Consider the following 18,676-nt stretch of genomic DNA (forward strand, 5'->3'; position numbering starts at 1 on the left):
TTTATGCATTCACCACCATCACCACTATCTATATAAGGACACCTCCATTTCTTCCACAAAGAAGGAGGAAAAGTCAAAGAAGGTAGAGAGACAAAAGAAAAAGAAAGAAAAAAAAAGTAGCTAAAAAGCAACAAAAGGAAAGATAGAATTAAACTAAAGTATAATAAAAGAGTCAGACAGCATCACCAATGCCAAGAGTCCTATGCCTCTCCATTATGTCTCCCTCTTATAGGCATTTAGCTTTGGTATAATGCCTTTGTTACATTAAAGGAAGCATAATACAATGTTTCTGTTAATTATAGTCTCTAGTTTGCATTGATTGTATTTTTTCCCCAATACCATCCCATTTTTAACACCTTGTAAGGTTGACGTTCATTTGTTCTCCCTCGTGTAAAAACATATTTGTACATTTTATCATAATTGTTGAGCACTATAGTTTCACTGAGTTATACTCAGTTATACTCAGTATAAAGACTGAGTTATACAGTCCCAATCTTTACCTTTCCTCTTTCATTCAGTCCCACATGCTTCTAACCTTCCTCTTTTAACCATACTCACAGTCAGCTTTGTTCAGCATACTTACATTATTGAGCTACCATCACCCAAAATTGTGTTTCAAGCCTCTCACTCTTGTCTTTTCCTGTCTGTCCGTAGTGTTCCCTTTAGTATTTCCTGTAGAGCAGGTATCTTGTTCACAAACTCTGTCATTGTCTGTTTGTCAGAGAATATTTTAAGCCCTCCCTCATACATGAAGGACATTTTTTGCCGGATATAGGATTCTTGGTTGGCGGTTTTTCTCTTTTGGTATCTTAAATATATCACACCACTTCCTTCTTGCCTCCATGATTTCTACTGAGATATCCACACATAGTCTTATCAAGCTTCCTTTGTATGTGATGGATTGCTTTTCTCTTGCTGCTCTCAGGATTCTCTGTCTTTGACATTTGATAATCTGATTATTAAGTGTCTTGGCATAGGCCTATTCAGATCTATTCTGTTTGGAGTACGCTGTGCTTCTTGGATCTATAATTTTATTTCTTTCATAAGAAATTGGAAATTTTCATTGATTATTTCCTCTATTATTGCTTCTGCCCCTTTTGCCATCTCTTCTCCTTCTGGGACGCCCAAGCCACATAATTCATGTGTTTCATGTTGTCATTCAAGTCCTGAGACGTTGCTCATATTTTTCCATTTGTTTCTCCATCTGTTCTTTTGTGTGTAGGATTTCAGGTGTCTTGTTTTCCAGTTCCTGAGTGTTTTGTTCTGCCTTTTGAGATCTGCTCTTGTATGTCTCCATTGTTTCTTGGTTGTGCTTTTCATTTCCATAGATTCTGCCAGTTGTTTTTTCAAGCTTAAGATTTCTACCTAATATTCGCCCAGTGTTTTCATTATACACTTCACTCTCTTGCCATATCTTCCCTAAACTTTTTGAATTGATTTAGCATCGGTTGTTTCAAATCCTGTATCTCAGTTGAAGTGTAAGTTTGTTCTTTTGACTGGGCCATAACTTCTTTTTTCTTAGTGTAGGTTGTAGTTTTCTGTTGTACAGGCATCTGGTTGCCTTGGTTACCCCAATCAGGTATTCTCAGACAAGAAGGGGCTGAGATCTCAGAAGGGGGCAATATTTGTGTCAGGTTTCCTTGAGGGTGTATCTTAGAAAATTGACACATCCTGTGAGGCTTTAAGCCACTGTGCTTTTCCTAACCATCCCAGCAGGTGGCACCTGTCAGCCTTTCTCTCCTGACTGGTGTAAGGAGGTATGGCCCCCTGAGTCCTTAGTTTCTGTTTCGGCTGTTTTCCCCCAGGCTCTGGGGTCTGATTCTACATGGGAGGCTGGTAGTAGGGCTGGACACTACCTCCTTCCTCTTAGGGAATATACAACCTCTAGGAAGTGATCATCAGCCTTTAAATAGGTTCTTTATTTCTCTGACTCTGCTATCTCTACCCTTGTCTGGGTCAGAGCGCTGTGAACTGAAAATGGCTGCGGCTTTCTCCACTGAGCTGCCCAGGTTGAGAGAAAAAGGGACAGAAAGCCCCAATTCAGGGCCAGTCCACAGTCCCCACAGCTTCACCCACCAGCCAGAGATAGTACCTGGTCCTCTGGGCTCCCCCTCCCGGCACAGAGAAGTCCTCCAGCTCTTTAAAGTCAGTCATCACCAAAAGCCTCTCTCTGCTTGTTGGGAATTTGCAACTTGTATTGAGCAGTCCACGTTTGTTAATCAAAACCCCAGTTGGAGCTGCATTGAGGAATATTTGCTTGTTCAGAGAGTGCTGCTCTCTATCACAGCGAGGTTTTGCAGTTCTGCCTACCATGGGAGGAGGGGGCACTTGGCTTGGGTCAGCAGTCTTTACTTAGAGATTTTATCCTGCGATCTCAGGCATTCCTCCCAATCCAGGCTGGTGTATGATGTGTGGACAGTCACGGTTGTCCCCCAGCAGTTATTCCAGATTATTTGCTAGTTGTTTCTGGCTATTAGTTTTTCCACAGGGACTAACTTACTTCCACTCCTCTCTATGCTGCCATCTTCTTTCAACCTCCCCTGGCTCACTTTTTTTGAAAAGGAGAACGTACTGCCCTTTTTTTTCTTTTAAGTAAACTTATAAAATTTCAGAGTAGTTTAAGATTTGCAGAAAAATTTATTATAGTAGAGAGTTCCCATATCCCCCACACCCAATTTCCCTTGTTATTAACATCTTACATTAATGTGGTTTATTTTTCACAATTAATGAACCAGTATTGATTCATTATTATTAACTAAATTTATACTTTATTGAGATTCCTTAGTTTTTACCTAAAGTCCTTTTTCAGCTCTAGAATCCCATCCAGCATCATATCTCCTTAGGCTCTCCGTGGCTGCAATGTTTTCTCAGACTTGTCTCTTTTTTGATAACCTTGATAGTTCTGAGGAGTAATGGTCAGGTCCCTCTGATTACAGTGGAGTTCTGGGGTGAACCCCAGAAGTTAAGGGCCATTCTCATCACATCATATCAAAGGTACATACCACTCTTGGCTGAAATAGTGTTTGTCAGATTTCTCCAATGTGAAGTTACTCTTCTTCTACCCCCGTTCCCATACTGTACTTTTTGGAAGGAGGTCACTAGGCACAGCCCATATTTTAGGAACAAGGAGTATGTGCCACTTCCTTGAGTGTGAAATATCTATGTAAAGTTTTAGAATTCTTCTGCATGAGAGAATTGTCTCTTCTCCCTCATGTATTTATTTATTCAATTATTTACATCAGTTATGGACTCATCAGTATTTACTTTACATATTGGATTATAAACCAGTATTACATTTAAAAAAATATTAAATTATTCTAGCTTTGGTCTTTGGGAGCTCTTTGAGTTGGCTTCTGTGTTCCTTTGATATCGCTGTGTCTTTGTGTTTTCTGAGCACTTTCTTTCTGATACTACAAGATGCCACAGGCCTATCTGGTATATTCCCTGTCCCAGTCCTAGAATCATCTGTATCTCTAAAATCTGACTTACTTCTCCTCCTTTTTATTTCTTGTAGTCTCTCCTTTCAACCTGTTTATCAATTCTTTGGGTTCTTTTTTTTTTATTTAGTTCTGTGGTTCCTAGAAGACTATAAATAATTACTTTGCTGAACTCTTTAGTCTTTAGTCAGTTCTTCTTATGTTCTTTATCTGCCTCTTGCTTATGTTATATTTAACATCTCCTCAACCCACCCTTTTTTATACATAGCTCCAGTTTGGGTCCCAGCTATTTCTCATATTAAAGTGAAGTAGACTAATTGTTGGGGAGAAAACATCAGTACACTGTGGGAAAGGGCATGGATGGGGGAAGGTTGCAAGCTTAGGGCAAGCCAAAACTCTTACTTGGAGCTTTTATGAAATTTCCTCACCAGTTGCATCTTTTCTCATTTTCTGGTGTTCAGGAGGGCTTTGGGTCACTGACTGGGAGAAACAGACTTCTTCCTCCAACAGTAGAGACACAGAACATCTACAGGCCTCTTCCTCCAGCCTGCCTCCCCTTCTTGTCTTCCTCTTTAACGACAGTTTGTCTTACCTTTTTCTTGTCCCTAGATTTGGTCTCTTTAGCATAAACATAGATGGAACGCCTGAGACTTCTGTGATGCTTACCTTGGTGGATGGCTCAAGTTGCCAGAGGCCCAAGGAGGAGAGGGGAGGCTCTTAGTCCCATGGCTCATCCACCTCCACATGCTGCTTCCCATGGGGGTGGCCAGGTCCATGGTTTAGGTCTGTGGCAGTTCCCTTCTTAGGAGATGGGGTTGTTCCTTTACTTTCCATTCTTTCACATTTTCGGTGTGTCTGAAAGTAGTTAAAGGGAGTGAATACAGCCTTTGCTCCACCATCTTTAACCAGATCTGTTCCATCAATTTTTATGATCTGTAGAGAGATTATTTTTACTGCATTCACACTTTTCAACAAAAGACTTTCTCCATGGAAGTTATTAGGGTAAATGATGGTGCTTGTTTTTTATAAAAATGAAATCTTATAGAAAGAAAGAAAATTGTTTTTGTTGCCCTCATTATTGGATCCCAAGTATCTTGAACATTCTTATTTGAATCAGAAATATTTATGACTCTCTTTAGAGTTTAATTGTTGTAGGGAGTATAGAACTTCAAGAAATTAAATTTTAGAAATGTAGACCACCATACTTCCTTTGTCATAGATTACAAAGGAAATCAAAGGAGTCCCTCCACCTACGGGTTTTCATTCACTTTTCTGTATTTCTCATGGAAATCCAATCTAAAACATCTGCTATATTAGAAAACTTAGGCAATAAAAAAGAAAATTTGTAAATATGAAGTACTTGAGAGGAAAGGAAATTGTCCAGATGATGGTACTGATTTTATATTTACATTTTCTGTTTAACATGAGAAACCCAAAAATTATTTTTTTTAATGTCATTGTGTATGGAATATGAGAGAAGTCAGGGACAATCAGAATCATACCTTGTCTAAACTTTTATTGTATTCTTAAATAGTGTGTTGAAAATGGTACTTTTTATGCAGCAGCACTTTCAGAAAAATGCAAGAGGTTTTTTTGTTTTGTTTTTTTGTTTTTGCCCTCCAGGTGCAATTATTTGTACTGACCATTGGCTCTTTTGATTTTGGTAAATTGTCTATTTTTAAATATTTAGACAGTTTAAATAATTCAGAATTCAGAAATGAAATCTACAGAGGTTTTCTCTGTGTGCTTGTGCTGTTCTCTTTTAAAATTAATGAGACAATAGCTTAGCACTGTGAGGAGAAAAAGTTCAGGCCTCTCCTCTGTCCTGGCTTTCTAAACTGTTCTGTGGGTTTTTGCTCTGTTGTTGTAAGAATGAAGCAGCATGGAATATGACTCCCAGGGAGGAAAGTAGACCTGGCATCGTGGGATGGAGAACATCTTCTTGACCAAAAGGGGGAAATGAAAGGAAATGAAATAAGCTTCGGTGGCAGAGAGATTCCAAAAGGAGCCGAGAGGTCACTCTGGTGGGCACTCTTACGCACAATATAGACAACCCTTTTTAGGTTCTAATGAATTGGGGTAGTTGGCGTTAGATACCTGAAACTATCAAACTACAACCCAGAACCCATGAATCTTGAAGACAATTGTATAAAAATGTAGCTTATGAGGGGTGATAATGGGATTGGGAAAGCCATAAGGACCACACTCCCCTTTGTCTAGTTTATGGATGGATGAGTAGAAAAATGGGGTAAGGAAACAGACAAAGGCACCCAGTGTTCTTTTTTACTCCAATTGGTCTTTTTCACTTTAATTATTATTCTTTTTATTTTTGTGTGTGTGGTAATAAAGGTGTCAGGGATTGATTTTGGTGATGAATGTACAGCTATGTAATGGTACTGTGGACAATCAAATGTACGATTTGTTTTGTATGACTGCGTGGTATGTGAATACATCTCAATAAAATGAATATTAAAAAAAACAGTGATGGCCTAGTTATGAATCCAATGTTAGGTCTCTGTTTTTCTCCATTAGTTGACACAAATTGCTCAGTGTAACAAGTTTTTCAAAACTGAATTTGTTTTTACATCTAAGGTTTGGTACAATATACATATATCTTCAAAGCTATATACATAAACATTTTCATATACACATACATATACTTAGCTATCAAGCAAATATACGCTATGTTACGGAGTATCTGAACTGAATGTTTGAAAGCTGTATACCAAGAAACTCTCACTATAGCTCAAAGTGGTATAGATAGAAAGGCTTAGAACAAAATCTATAGACAGAATAACCAATTGTTGATGACGTAATTCCCCTGCCAGTCATCATATACTCTCAGAAAGAGAAGTGAAATTCCAATCAGTTATTTTTGTTTTCTTAACAAAGATAATTTGTAAGAAAGAAGGCCGAAACAATTGAATAAGATTATTTTTGTTATACGAATTAGACTGGATAAGTTACTTTTAAAAATGAATGGGACCCAGTATTGTGGATTGAGAAAGACTTCTTGACCAGAAAGGGAAGAGAAATGTAACAAAATAAAGTTTCAGTGACTGAGAGATTTCAAATAGAGTCTAAAGGTCATTCTGGAGGTTGTTCTTACGAGTTATATAGATATCCCTTTTTAGTTTATAGTGTATTGGAAAAGCTAGAAGGAAATACCTGAAACTGTTGAACTGCAACCCAGTAGCCTTGATTTTTGAAGATATTTGCATAACTCTTTAGCTTATACGGTGTGACTCTGTGATTGTGAAAATCTTGTGGCTCATATTCTCTATATCCATGTATGGACAGATGAGTAGAAAAATGGAAACAAAAATTAAATGAATAATAGGGGGGATGGGAAATGGGATATTTTGGGTGTTCTTTACTTATATTTTTATACTTGCTTTTATTTTATTTTATTTTATTGGAGTAATGAAAATGTTCAAAAATTGATTTTGGTGATGCATGCACAACTATATGATGGTTCTGTGAACAATTGATTGTACACTGTGAATATATTACAATAAAACTGAATTTAAAAAAAAAAAAAAAGCAGCAGCAGCAATTCCTGCTCCATCCCACCCACCCCAACCCCCCCACACCCTGTGCCCCTTTCTAGTTATGCAGCAGATCAGCCGCTGGGTGCTCTCCTCCACAGTTTTTCAGGGACTCATTTATTTGAGCTAAAGTAGCCAATCCACGTAGAGATGCTGATGGTGTCTTTTTTCTTTGTAGAAGTGTGGCTGTCCTTAGCAACAGTTGTTCCCACCTGCCCTGCCAGCCCACCTCCTCAGCTAGTTTAATGTTATATATATATATATAATTAAGTATATATATGTATAAATGTTTACTATAAGATATAATTTCTAGTTTTATTTATTTTTGAGTGCTTTAAGAAAATACTCTTTTGGAATGGATTGGCCTAGATAAAAGCCAATAGACAGTCATCAAAGGAGAATATTTACACTTGGCAGGTAAAGAAAGCAGCTGATGGAAATATGTCTTTATCAGAGCAGGTGCTTAAGAAAGTTGAGGTTTTATACAGGGTTGAACCAGCTGAAATTGCTAATATTCAACAGTTTTTAACTGACAAAATTGGCAATTTCATCTCACTTGACCTAAGAGCTTGTAGATAGCAAGGTCTAAAGAACATTAAGATTCTTGAAAAAGGAGGATGGAGGCAGTTTCTTCCCTAGCACAGGGAAGAGATTCCACTCGTGCTTGTTTTAAGGAGAGTGGTTGTTTTTTTTGTTTTTGTTTTTTTAAATATTTTGTGTCTGCTTTCTACTTTGGTTTTTTCATGTGGCCACAGTGTTCCCAGTCCCACCAAGAGGACATGGCCCCCTAGTTTGCATATCTATCCTGAATCTCATTGGAACTTCTGCTTCCCTTCTTTTTCTACCTCCCTCCAACACTTGTTTTTAACAACATATCCTTTTTTTTTTTTTCTATAGAAGAGGAAGGTAATGAGGCACTTATTTTATATGTCCCCAGGATGGACTTCCGGGGAGCTACCTGCAAACCTGTTCTCCTCTCCTGTCAGTCCCCCACTGCTCCTGCCGACCCTGCTGCTTTCCTGTTCCATTGCTGGGGTGCAGCTCCTCAACGGGATTGAGTTGACAGCTTGGATTGGAATCGCTGATCTGCACTGCCTAGCAGCCATGGATTCACTTTCTGTTTTAATACACCGAAGAAGGATTTGCTTCCTTTACTCTGAGTCCAGTGTCCCCAAACACTTCACCAGGGCTTCTTCCAGAGCAACTTGCACTTCCTTTGAAGTCACACCCCATACGCTGCAGACATCCTTTTACTGCATTTTCGCCAAAGACCAAGAGTCAATCCTGATTCCTTGTCTTGACTCTACTACCCTATGACTTTCTATGTCACTTGATTTTGGATCTGTGTTTCTTTATCTCTAAAATTAGATAGTAGAACATTATAATCCTGTAATTACATACCTGAAAGTCATTTAAGTTGTCCTTTTCCTCTCTTCCTAATACCTGAAGCAACATTGCACATAATTTAGACACAGTTATTTCACAGGCTGGATGATATTAGCACAACTTACAAGCCCGTCTGGGGAGGGAATACTCCTGCTGATTGTCAGGAAATTTGAATGCTCCCCTCCTGATTCATCTTCCTGAAATCCTTTCAGAGAACCATTTGTGATTTAGCATGTGCACACGACTATAAATTTCTCCCAACAGAAACCACATCACTTCGTGGGCCACATAAGAAAATGACAAAACATCCGACTGTGAAAGCATTCCTGCCAAGCTTTCAACATCCCCCGTGTCGGGGGAAACACATTTGTACAAGATGAAATCTAGGCTGGATGAAACCCGAAAGACAAGCACTGGTATACCTGTCTTCACTAAGCTGCAATTATAGGAAGTGTGTTTGTACCAATGAGGCAAGGTTTCCAGAAAACTCTTCACTCCATGAAGCCGTGTAGCTGATGGGGAGAGGGCACCAGGGACTGGGGGCACGTCACTTTCTTAGTGACTGCCAGATCTCTTAACAACCAGTAATAGTGGCCAAGGTTCATTTACCTTTACTTCATTAAATCTTCACAGAGCCCTGTGAAGTCTAGCATCATCTGCATTTTTTTTAAGAGGAGCACTGGAAGGGAGCATTGGGGGTGTTCTTGGGATGTTGGCAGTGTTCTGTTTCTTGATCTGTGTGCTGGTTACACGTGTGTTCAGAGTTTGGAAATTTGAGTTGTGCACTTATATGTACATTTTTCTGTATGTATAGTAATACTTGGATGCCAAATTTTTATAGTACCATATATACAGATGCTAGTTCCTAATTTTTTTCTCGTACTTTGGCAATATAAATTTAAATCAACTTGATGATTTGCACATGTATATAATAAAAATTGGCGTGCCGTATTGTGACCTATATTGTGAGGGAAATGTTAATTTTTTCTTGATAATGCTTCACTGGCTTCTCAGTTTCTCTGAATTTGCAAGGTGAAGAAGGAAGGAAATTGTGGATTTCATCAATACCAGCAGTTATTGTCACTTAGCACTCGTTCAACCAAAGTGACACTAGCTGGTCATGTTTCCCAAGATTAGAAGCCTTTCTTGCCTGGGAGACTAATAAAACTTACCTTATCATTACAATTTGTATACCTCCAAGAAGGGAAGCTTAAGGAAAATGACTAAGAAATTCCAAGACCTGGCTAAAATGAATTCTGAACCCTCAATTTCTAGGAAACAAGGTGAAAAATGGAAAGAAGTGCCTTTCACATGTGTAGTCTTCATTTGCAATTGTAACTGAGAAAAGACGATATGCAATGTTTTGAAGAACTTTAGCTATAGTCTCAGAACTATTTACAAAATTTTCAGCTAATGCATAGTTGAGCTTTCTAATTTTCATCTCAAAACAAAAACAATTGAATTCTAGTATAAGAAGGGGACTAAAAGAAGAACAAACTTGTGTTTTAAAACCCAAACACTGGGAAATACCATTTGCACAGTATGATGTCATCTGAGACAGAATATTTTACATCTGGTCTGTCCATACACATAGTCTTGCCTTCTCATTTGACCTTTGTGGAATTTGACCCATGGTTGTCTGATCTATTCAAAGTCACGCAGACGGTTGGCTGCCAAGCAAGACAAGACCCAGTGTCCTTAAACTTCCAGTGTCTTTCTCTTTTCACCCCTTGATAGAAATTTCAATTAATAGATTAATAATACCCCAAATATCATAGGTATAATATTAATGCATCCCTTTTAAAATATTTATTTCAGCTGGCTACCCTTGAATTCCCCCCAAAGAAACTATTTGGAAACAAGGATGAACGTGTGATTGCTGAGAGGCGAAGTCACTTAGAGGTAACAGAATTAAGCTTTTCTTTCTCTGATGTATGTAGAAAATTTGCCATCTGATTGACTGGTAAGAATTATCCCTGTTAAACACCTTTACTTTTGTTCTTAAGTGTGAAGGTGCTGCTTCATTAACACAGGAGATGGCAGCAGTAGATTATAAAGTAATATCGGTTTATTTAATATATAACTTCTTATCCCGCTTCTGGTCTAAAGGAACGATTTTCTGGTTTTTAAAGAGATACACTTATTCTAAGGGTTAGGAAGCAGGTTGTGGGTGAGAACTAAATATTCACCGTTGACAGATGGCATGTAATACAGGATAAGGATATGAAGCGTGCTACAAAAAACTTAGAATTAATTAACTGAGGAATTATATATTGCATCGTTACTTTTCCAAGATAGTTTTATGCAAAAAGACACATACCTATTTTAGTTATGGTTAGGTTTCTTTTGACTTTGTTTTAATTTGTTATTTTTTTTTAATCTTCTAGGCCAGTTGTAAGTAGAACTCTGGTTTAACACAACTGTTATTTTTCTGATTGCTTCACTGCCAATATACATTGTTCACTGCTCTGTCTAGTTCATGTTTCTTTTCAGGATATAGTTGCTTATTAGTTTGGGATCTGATGCTAATGATGCCAAAGCCATATGCTGAGGCCTTTTGTGGGCCGGTTGGCCTTTTTGAGAACATTAGGAAGCACAGGTGCCCAGTCACAGTTGTCCTCAGTCCTTGGCCTCTCTCTTGCCATCAGAGCCATTGAGGAAGACAGAAGAAAAAGTGCCAATAATTCACTACAGTGTAGTGTCCACCAGCTTTCAAGGGCCCCCACAGTCCCCTTTGCTGTTTCTCTAAGTTAGATAATAAGACCTTTTGCAAATGAAAATTAAAAAGAAACGGCCCAAGAAACCCCTTTCTGAATTGGATTGAGTTAAGTAGGAATACATACGTATTCCTTTGGTGACAGCCAGTCTGAAATGACTGCCCTTTGGGATCCACTTAATGCCGATTGAGGGAAACGTCTGGAGGCTGGAGGTCCCAGTGAGAGCAGAAAGGGAAAAGTGGGGGAAATGAAGAAATTGAAGACTAGGAGATTGCAGTTCATGAGGGGAGTTTCAGAATTTTGTGATCGTAAATGTAGAACCATTCTGAGGAAGGATGGGCTCTCAGGGTGTGGCCGTGCTCATAGGCGTCTGAGATCATCCATAGAATTAGCTGTTTGAAGAGGTCCTAGAACTATCAAGACTGAACTATTGGCAGATCACTGTAGGCTTCTAAAAATCATCCTATGATGGTTTGACTCTGACACCCAACTGAAGAATTTGCCTTCACAGAAAAGATTATCATAGTGAGCCTGCTTGGTCAAATTCTCTTGAAGGTTTGATACTATATATAGACTTAAAAAAAATAAAAATAAAAATAGATGTATTTCTTTACCTAACCCTTGCCTGCATTACTTATCTAGTCTTGTCTTCAAAGGAAACATAGAGAATGATAGTGTATAAAAACCAGTTTATAAACCAACAAAACATAGATTGTTCTCACCCCTAGTATTTAGGGCTCTAATTAAACCTGCAGGAGGCTCGGTATAGTGTCTGCTGTGCATTTATGAGCACAAGGCTTGGTGGCCCCTGTCTTTCCATTCCAACTTTCAGTGTCAGAGTAAAATTCCAGGTGCCCTTTCATTCTTTGTACATCCCAGTGGAACCCATTCTTGTCCTCTCAGCATCCCCTGCATAACCACATGGCCCTGTTAAGCCATAAACTGTTGGTGAACAGAGTTTTAGTTTGATGTGTCTACCTATACAAGGATTTCTTCTGTTGTCTGTGATGGTTATTCACTTGTGGCATTAGCCTGTGTAGAAAGGGTTCCATACCTCATAGAAATAGACATATTTTAAATTAAATGCATTTCAACTGATTTTGTCTGTTAAATAAAGAACAGTATGTTCTTTTCAAGGAGTGAGCAAAACTTAGTTTCACTTTAATGGAAAATTAATCTGATTCTCGGGTTAATGGGTCTTTTAACTATGTTACTTTTTGATCTCCTAACATCAAGTGCTTTGGTATATTTTCATGTGAAAGTGAATATGCTTATTTTCCCTGTACTTCCTATTTGATTTAATTCAACAGACCTTTATTTAATTCCTACTGCCTGCTGGAGACAGTGCTAGGTGTTAGGTAGAATACAAAGATATATAAGACATATCTTTCCCTCCAAGAGCATATGTTTAAATTTCTATATGAAACTCTACCTACAGGAATAACATAAATACATAAGCACATACAGAGAAATGGATTCTAGTAGGACACATCTGCATTAGCTAATACATGTAGTGTTTGTTCAAAAGGAATTACTGATGGATTTTTTAAAGCCAGAAATGCAGCTTTATAAACCTTCTCACTCTGCTAGTGCAATTCCAAGCAATGTTTAAGCAATCATTCAGTTATGTTTTCACTTTCCTCACCTATTAAAATGTTTCCAAGATTTGAACCTTACGTTTATCAGCAAAAAAAAGTATTAAATGTTTTCATATTAAAGATATGGGCACCATGCTGTCATTTTCCAAGTTTTATAAGTTAAATATATTAAAATAATTTTTAGAAATGCTGGGTAGTAACAGAAATTTCTGTATTGAGCTGTCTTGAAGATTAATTTTCTTTCTTGGAGACAAGAATATTAGTTGTATGTGTGGTGGTGGCAGTGGTTGTGCGAGGCTGGTGGATCACAGCATTTAATATGTTGTGTAGTAAAGGTACATGATGATGGTAAAAGGAGGAGTATAAGTTTGGCCTCCGGTGCTAAGCCTTATTGATTAACTTGTATTTTCCCCACCCATTCAAAGTTATCAGAACAACTCTAGTGTGTGGCTGGAGCCAGGTTTTGCAGAATCTGGCTTCTCTTGACCCTTGCATCTCATGCTCAAACAACTGGGCCTATTGTTCAAAAATACCCACAGGAAAGTCAACCAAGATGTTGCCGTTCCCCACAGACTCTTTGAACAAAAAGCAAAAACTGGCAGAGCCATCCTCCTCAAAATGCTGTAGAACAGTGTAAAGGGTGTCAATAACATTGTGGGTGCAGAATCAAGAAAACGCAACTTTAAAACAGTAGCAAAGCTCCAGGTGCTGTTGCCGGTCCCTCCCCTAAGCCCTCCCCCACCTGGTGTAGAGCCAGCCTGCAGTCCCACTGTGGCTTCCCGGCCGTGTTCCAGAGGGAGCAGAGCAACCCCTGTGTGCATCTGGGGGGGGGGGGGCCTGTAGATCAGTGTTAATCTAGCCAGTGGCAAACTGAGAATGCAAAGGAAGCTCGTCTCAGGCTCGCCCTCCCAGACTTGCCTTTCAGGCAGAAGCAGCTTGCAGACAGCTAAAGCAGTGTACAACACAGTTAAGTGGAAGCAGCCTGGGGCAAAGGATGACCTGCTTTAAGACATACAATAGATCATCCAGGAAGGGGTTAATTTGTTTCATAGCAAATAAAGGGGACATTCAGATGCCTGTAAACTGGGGAATTCCTAAGGGCACAAGCAAACATGAGCCCAGGAGAAGATGCAGACTCACCGGAGTTGGAGAGGAGCCTGCACTTCACATTTGTCTCAGGCTGACGTTCTTGATAGGAGGGCTAAACTCTGAAGGAGAGCCCCAACTGTGCAAAGTCAATTTCCAAAGACTTTGAAAGGCATTTTTTTTGTGTTGGTTTGTTGTTGTTAGCTCCTAGCACACAAAGAAATCTCTGTCATATCACTAACTGGATAAAAACTTAAGGAACAGACAGCTCAAGGACTAAATCCCAGAGTTAACACATTAAAATATTAAAATGAACAGTGTGCAACAAAAGAGTACGAGACATAGAAACAGGAATTGAGAGCCCATCTAAAGGAACAAGATGAAATCCAGAAACCATCAAATAATAACAAATATTTTGGACATTAATCTAGGTAATTTATAAATAAAATACTTAATCTAGCAACATATATATAACCTAAAATTTCCCCTTTTTAAATCTAATTTTTTTTTTTAAATTTCAGAAGCTGTAGGCTTACAGGAAAATCATGTATAAAACACAGAGTTCCCACGTACCACCCTATTATTAACACCTTCATTAGTGTGGCACATTTGTTATAATTGATGAAAGAACATTTTTATAATTGTACTATTGACTATAGTCCATCATTGTTCACTCTTTTATAGTCGTATGTTTATTCTTTTAATTTTTATTCTAGTAACCATTTATGCAACCTAGAATTTCCCCTTTTAACTATATTCACATATATAATTTGGTGCTGTTAATTACATTTACAATGTTGTGCTACCATCACCACCATTCATTTCCAAAACTTCAGTCAACCCACTTAGAAATTTTGCACAATTTAAATATTAACTCCCCATTTCCTATCCCCAACCCAGTCCCCGGTAATCTATGTTCTAGATTCTGCCTCTCTGGTTTTGCTTATTCTAATTATTTCGTAACAGTGAGATCATACAATATTTGCCTTTTTGTATCTGGTTTATTTAACTCAACATGTTGTCCCATGTATTAGACTTCATTCCTTTTTATGGCTGAATAATATTCCATTGTGTGTGTGTGTGTGTGTGTGTGTGTGTGTGTGTGTGTGTGTGTGTGTACACACACATTTTGTTTATCCATTCATCTGTTGATGGACAGTTGGGTTGCTCCCATCATTTGGCAATTGTGAATAATGCCGCTATGAACATCAGTGTGCAAATATCTTTTCTAGTCCCTCTTTTCAGTTCTAATGGGTATATACCTAGAAGCAGGATTCCTCAGCCATATGGTAATTCTATATTACTTTCTGAGGAACCACCAAACTATCTTCCACAGTGGCTGTACCATTTTATGTTCCCTCTAGCAATGAATTACTGTTCGTCTTTCACTGTATCCTAACACTTGTAATTTTCTGCTTTTTTAATAGTAGCCATTCTGGTACACTTGAAATGGTATCTCATTGTGGTTTTGATTTGAATTTCCCTAATAGCTAATGATGTTGAGCATCTTTTCATGTGCTTTTTGGCCATTTGTACATCCTCTTTTTAATGTCTATTCAAGTGTTTGCCCATTTTTTAATTAGTTTGTCTTTTTATTGTTGAATTGTAGAATTTCTTTGTATATTCTTTATATATTCTTTATATTTTCTGTATATTAAACCCTTATTAGTATGTAGTTTCCAAATATTTTCTCCCATTGAGTAGGTTGCCTTTTAACTTTCATGATAAATTTCTTTGATACACAGAAGTTTTTGATTCTGATGAGGTACATTTATCTATTTTTTTTGTTGTTGTTGTTGCTTTGTTGCTTGTGCTTTGGGTTTAAATTTTAAGAAACCGTTGCCTAATACAAGATCCTGAAGATGCTCCCTACATTTCTTCTAGGAGTTCTGTAGTCCTGGTTTGTATATTTTGATCATTGATCCATTTTTAGTTAATTTTGTGTATGATGCGAGGTAGGAGTCCTCCTTCATTCTCTTGTATATGGATATCCAGTTCTCTCAGTATCATTTGTTGAAGAGACTATTCTTTGCTAGTTGAATGGACTTGCTAGCTTTGTCAGAAATCAATTGATCATAGATGTGAGGGTCTATTTCTGAACTTCCTTCCCCTCTACTTCCCTTCCCCAAGACATCTCTCAACACATTTGGCCAATAGGAACTTATGCAAGTTGGCTTCTTAGTTCTTTTTTTTTTTTTTTTACTGAAAAACACCACCCCTACCACTCCCATCCCCTGGTCACCTCTAATCTATTCCTATCTCTGCAAATTTGCTATTATTTGTAAGTGATATCATACAACAGCTGTGTTTCTTTGCCTTACTTATTTCACAGAGTGTCATGTTTTCATGGTTCTTCAGTGTTGCAGCATGTCTCATAAATTCATTCTTTCTTACGACTGAGTAATTCATTACATGTGTTTACCACATTTTGTTATTCATTCATTTGTTATTGGGAACTTGGATTGTTTCTGCTTTTTAGCTGTTGTGAATAATGCAAGTATAAACATTAGTGTCCAAGGGTCAGTTTTCACTTGCTTTGGGTATATACCTAGAAGTGGAATTGCCAGCTTGTCTGGTAATTCTGTATTTAACTTTTTGAGGAACTGCCACATTGGTTTCCATCCATGGCTACTCCTTTTTATATTCCCACCAATACACTGGAGTTCCAATTTCTCTGTTTTTTGTTTGTTTTTATTATGGACATCCTTGTGGTTATGAAGTGATAGCTCATTGTGGTTTTCATTTGCATTTCCCTAATGGCTAATGATATTAAGCAGCTTTTCATATACCTATTGGACATTTGTATATCTTCTTTGAAGAGATGTCTGTTCAAGTCCTTTGCACATTTTTAAATTGTGTTGTCTTTTCATTGTTGCCTTATAGAAGTTCTTTATATATTCTGGATCTTTGAGGGTTTCTAATGTGGGTGGATTTCCTTACTGCTGCCTTCCTGGCCCAGCTTGAAGCAGTTAAGGTTAACTGTGCATGTTGAGAGAGAGACCCTCCTGCAAGGCAGCCAGAGGATTATGGTGACAACCTTCACCACAGGGTGTTATTTCCCAGGTTCTGTACAGTTCTTCTTGTAACCCTGCCAACAGCTCCAGGAGCCATATGTTTGCAGGTAAAGCAGTGGAGGCAGTGGGGAAAGAATATATTCAGTCTCTGCTTGGTGAGTTGTTCTGAGCAAAACAATGCTTTTTACTGTATTCAAAGCCAGCCACAAGAAATTGCCATTGTTGTAGGTCAAAAATGGTGGAATATCCACCATTTCATCTACTTCAACTTAATACCACTGCAGTCTCACATTTTCTAAGGGTTTACCAGGTGCCAGGCATGAGCAAAATACTTAATATATCATGTCATTTACTCTTCACAGCAAGCTGGTGAGGTTAGTTCTATTTTTATCTCCATTTACAGATGGGGAAATTGAATCTTGAGGAGGATAAAAAAGGTCACATAACTAGGAAGTAGCAAAGCCTCAATCCAGACTTGGGTCTCTCAGAACCAGTCCGTTCTCTGAATAAGCAGCACAGTCTTAAGTTTTATGATGAATCTGGAGTGTTCCTGTAAAGAAATGTCATGTCTTCTGAAAATCGGTCATCTTCCAGCATCATCACTAAAATGTTACGTAAGATCTATTGCCTAATTATTTATTCTTAAATATGATTTCATTCATTCAGCAATTATTGGGACCTAGTCCATGCTAGGTAGTGTTCTAGAACTGAGGAAACTCTAGGTAGCAGTACAGAGGCCCTGTCCTCTTTTCACTGACCATGGTGTTAGTGATAGTCTTTTATTATGATCTCATATTTTTTTCTTAAAGAAATGTGTTTATTGTGATTGTTGATTTTAAATAGTCACTTCACGGGTTATTAAATTTCTGAATCTATGGCTTTATTTTTGAAGACATGGTATGTCACATTGTTCTGATGCAGATTTCTTTTGAGAACACATAAAATTCACCAAAGTTTAAAAAAGGGCTCCCTGCCTGAATTACTGAAGAATGTAAACTCAGACTATCTTTAAAGAGGCTATTATGACTTTTAAATATTGTATGTAGATGTTATACAAAAATACACATATATGCATAGTATATAAATATTATATATATATCCAAATAGTTCTAATAAGTAAAGTGTGGTATGGTAATTATTAACTATAGACCTTAAACTTCCTGAGTTGAACCATGTGACTCTAAAATACAGTTCTTCTCAAACTGTCAGTGGTGAAAGGCGAGTTATTTTCACTCCACTTATCAGTACTTCTGTAAAACGAATGGAAATAAATTACTAGAAAAATGAAATGAAAAAATTAAATAAAAAGGACATACAGAATACAAGGTCAAATCTTTTTTTATTATTGCAGTTGGATTTAACAGACATAAAATTACTATGTAAAGTTGCAACAAAGTTATCTAAAACAGACCCACTTTGAGTAGCAGTTTTAGAAGATTCATGAAACCTCAACTCCACTTCTTGTAAGGCTACTGGCACTTTCTTGCTTGTATCAAAAGATACCTGTTTCTGTCTCAAATCCTCATTATTATACTCTTTAAGTTACTTCAAGGCAGCAGAGCTGACATCTAATTGAATTCTGAATCTCCCATGATGCTCCACAGCTTTCAGTACTTATTTGCTTACTGAATTATTAGAAAATCTTCCCAAATTAGCCTGAAATTAATGAGTTTTTTGTTTTTTTTTTTCAATTTTTGTTGATTGATAGGAGGTGCATTTTGGGTTAATGATTTTAGAGAATGTTTATCCTCTACTTGGAAACATTTCTACCAATTATTTTAATAGTCTGTTATTTGAAGGAGTAACTGTAATTAATGAAAACAAGTGAAATCCTCTAAAACCATAAAGCTTTCAAGAATGATACAACCACCTTTGGAAGTAAGAACCTGA

The 18,676-nt window shown here is 37.7% G+C and overlaps 1 protein-coding gene across 3 annotated transcripts in view; it reads left to right on the forward strand.

Moving 5' to 3' along the window:
* Positions 1-18,676, forward strand: part of KIF16B (kinesin family member 16B) — a 306,240-nt gene that overhangs the window by 254,273 nt on the left and 33,291 nt on the right. For 2 of the 3 annotated variants that reach the window (XM_037812352.1, XM_037812353.1), the window contains one exon: positions 10,190-10,273. In XM_037812352.1, the coding sequence (XP_037668280.1) occupies positions 10,190-10,273 (84 nt within the window). Of the gene's footprint in view, positions 1-7,922; positions 8,788-10,189; positions 10,274-18,676 lie in introns of all 3 variants that reach the window. The other variant, XR_005213209.1, reaches the window with a different exon arrangement.

The sequence above is a fragment of the Choloepus didactylus genome, chromosome 19, assembly GCF_015220235.1.
Source record: "Choloepus didactylus isolate mChoDid1 chromosome 19, mChoDid1.pri, whole genome shotgun sequence".
Taxonomy (NCBI): Eukaryota; Metazoa; Chordata; class Mammalia; order Pilosa; family Megalonychidae; genus Choloepus; species Choloepus didactylus.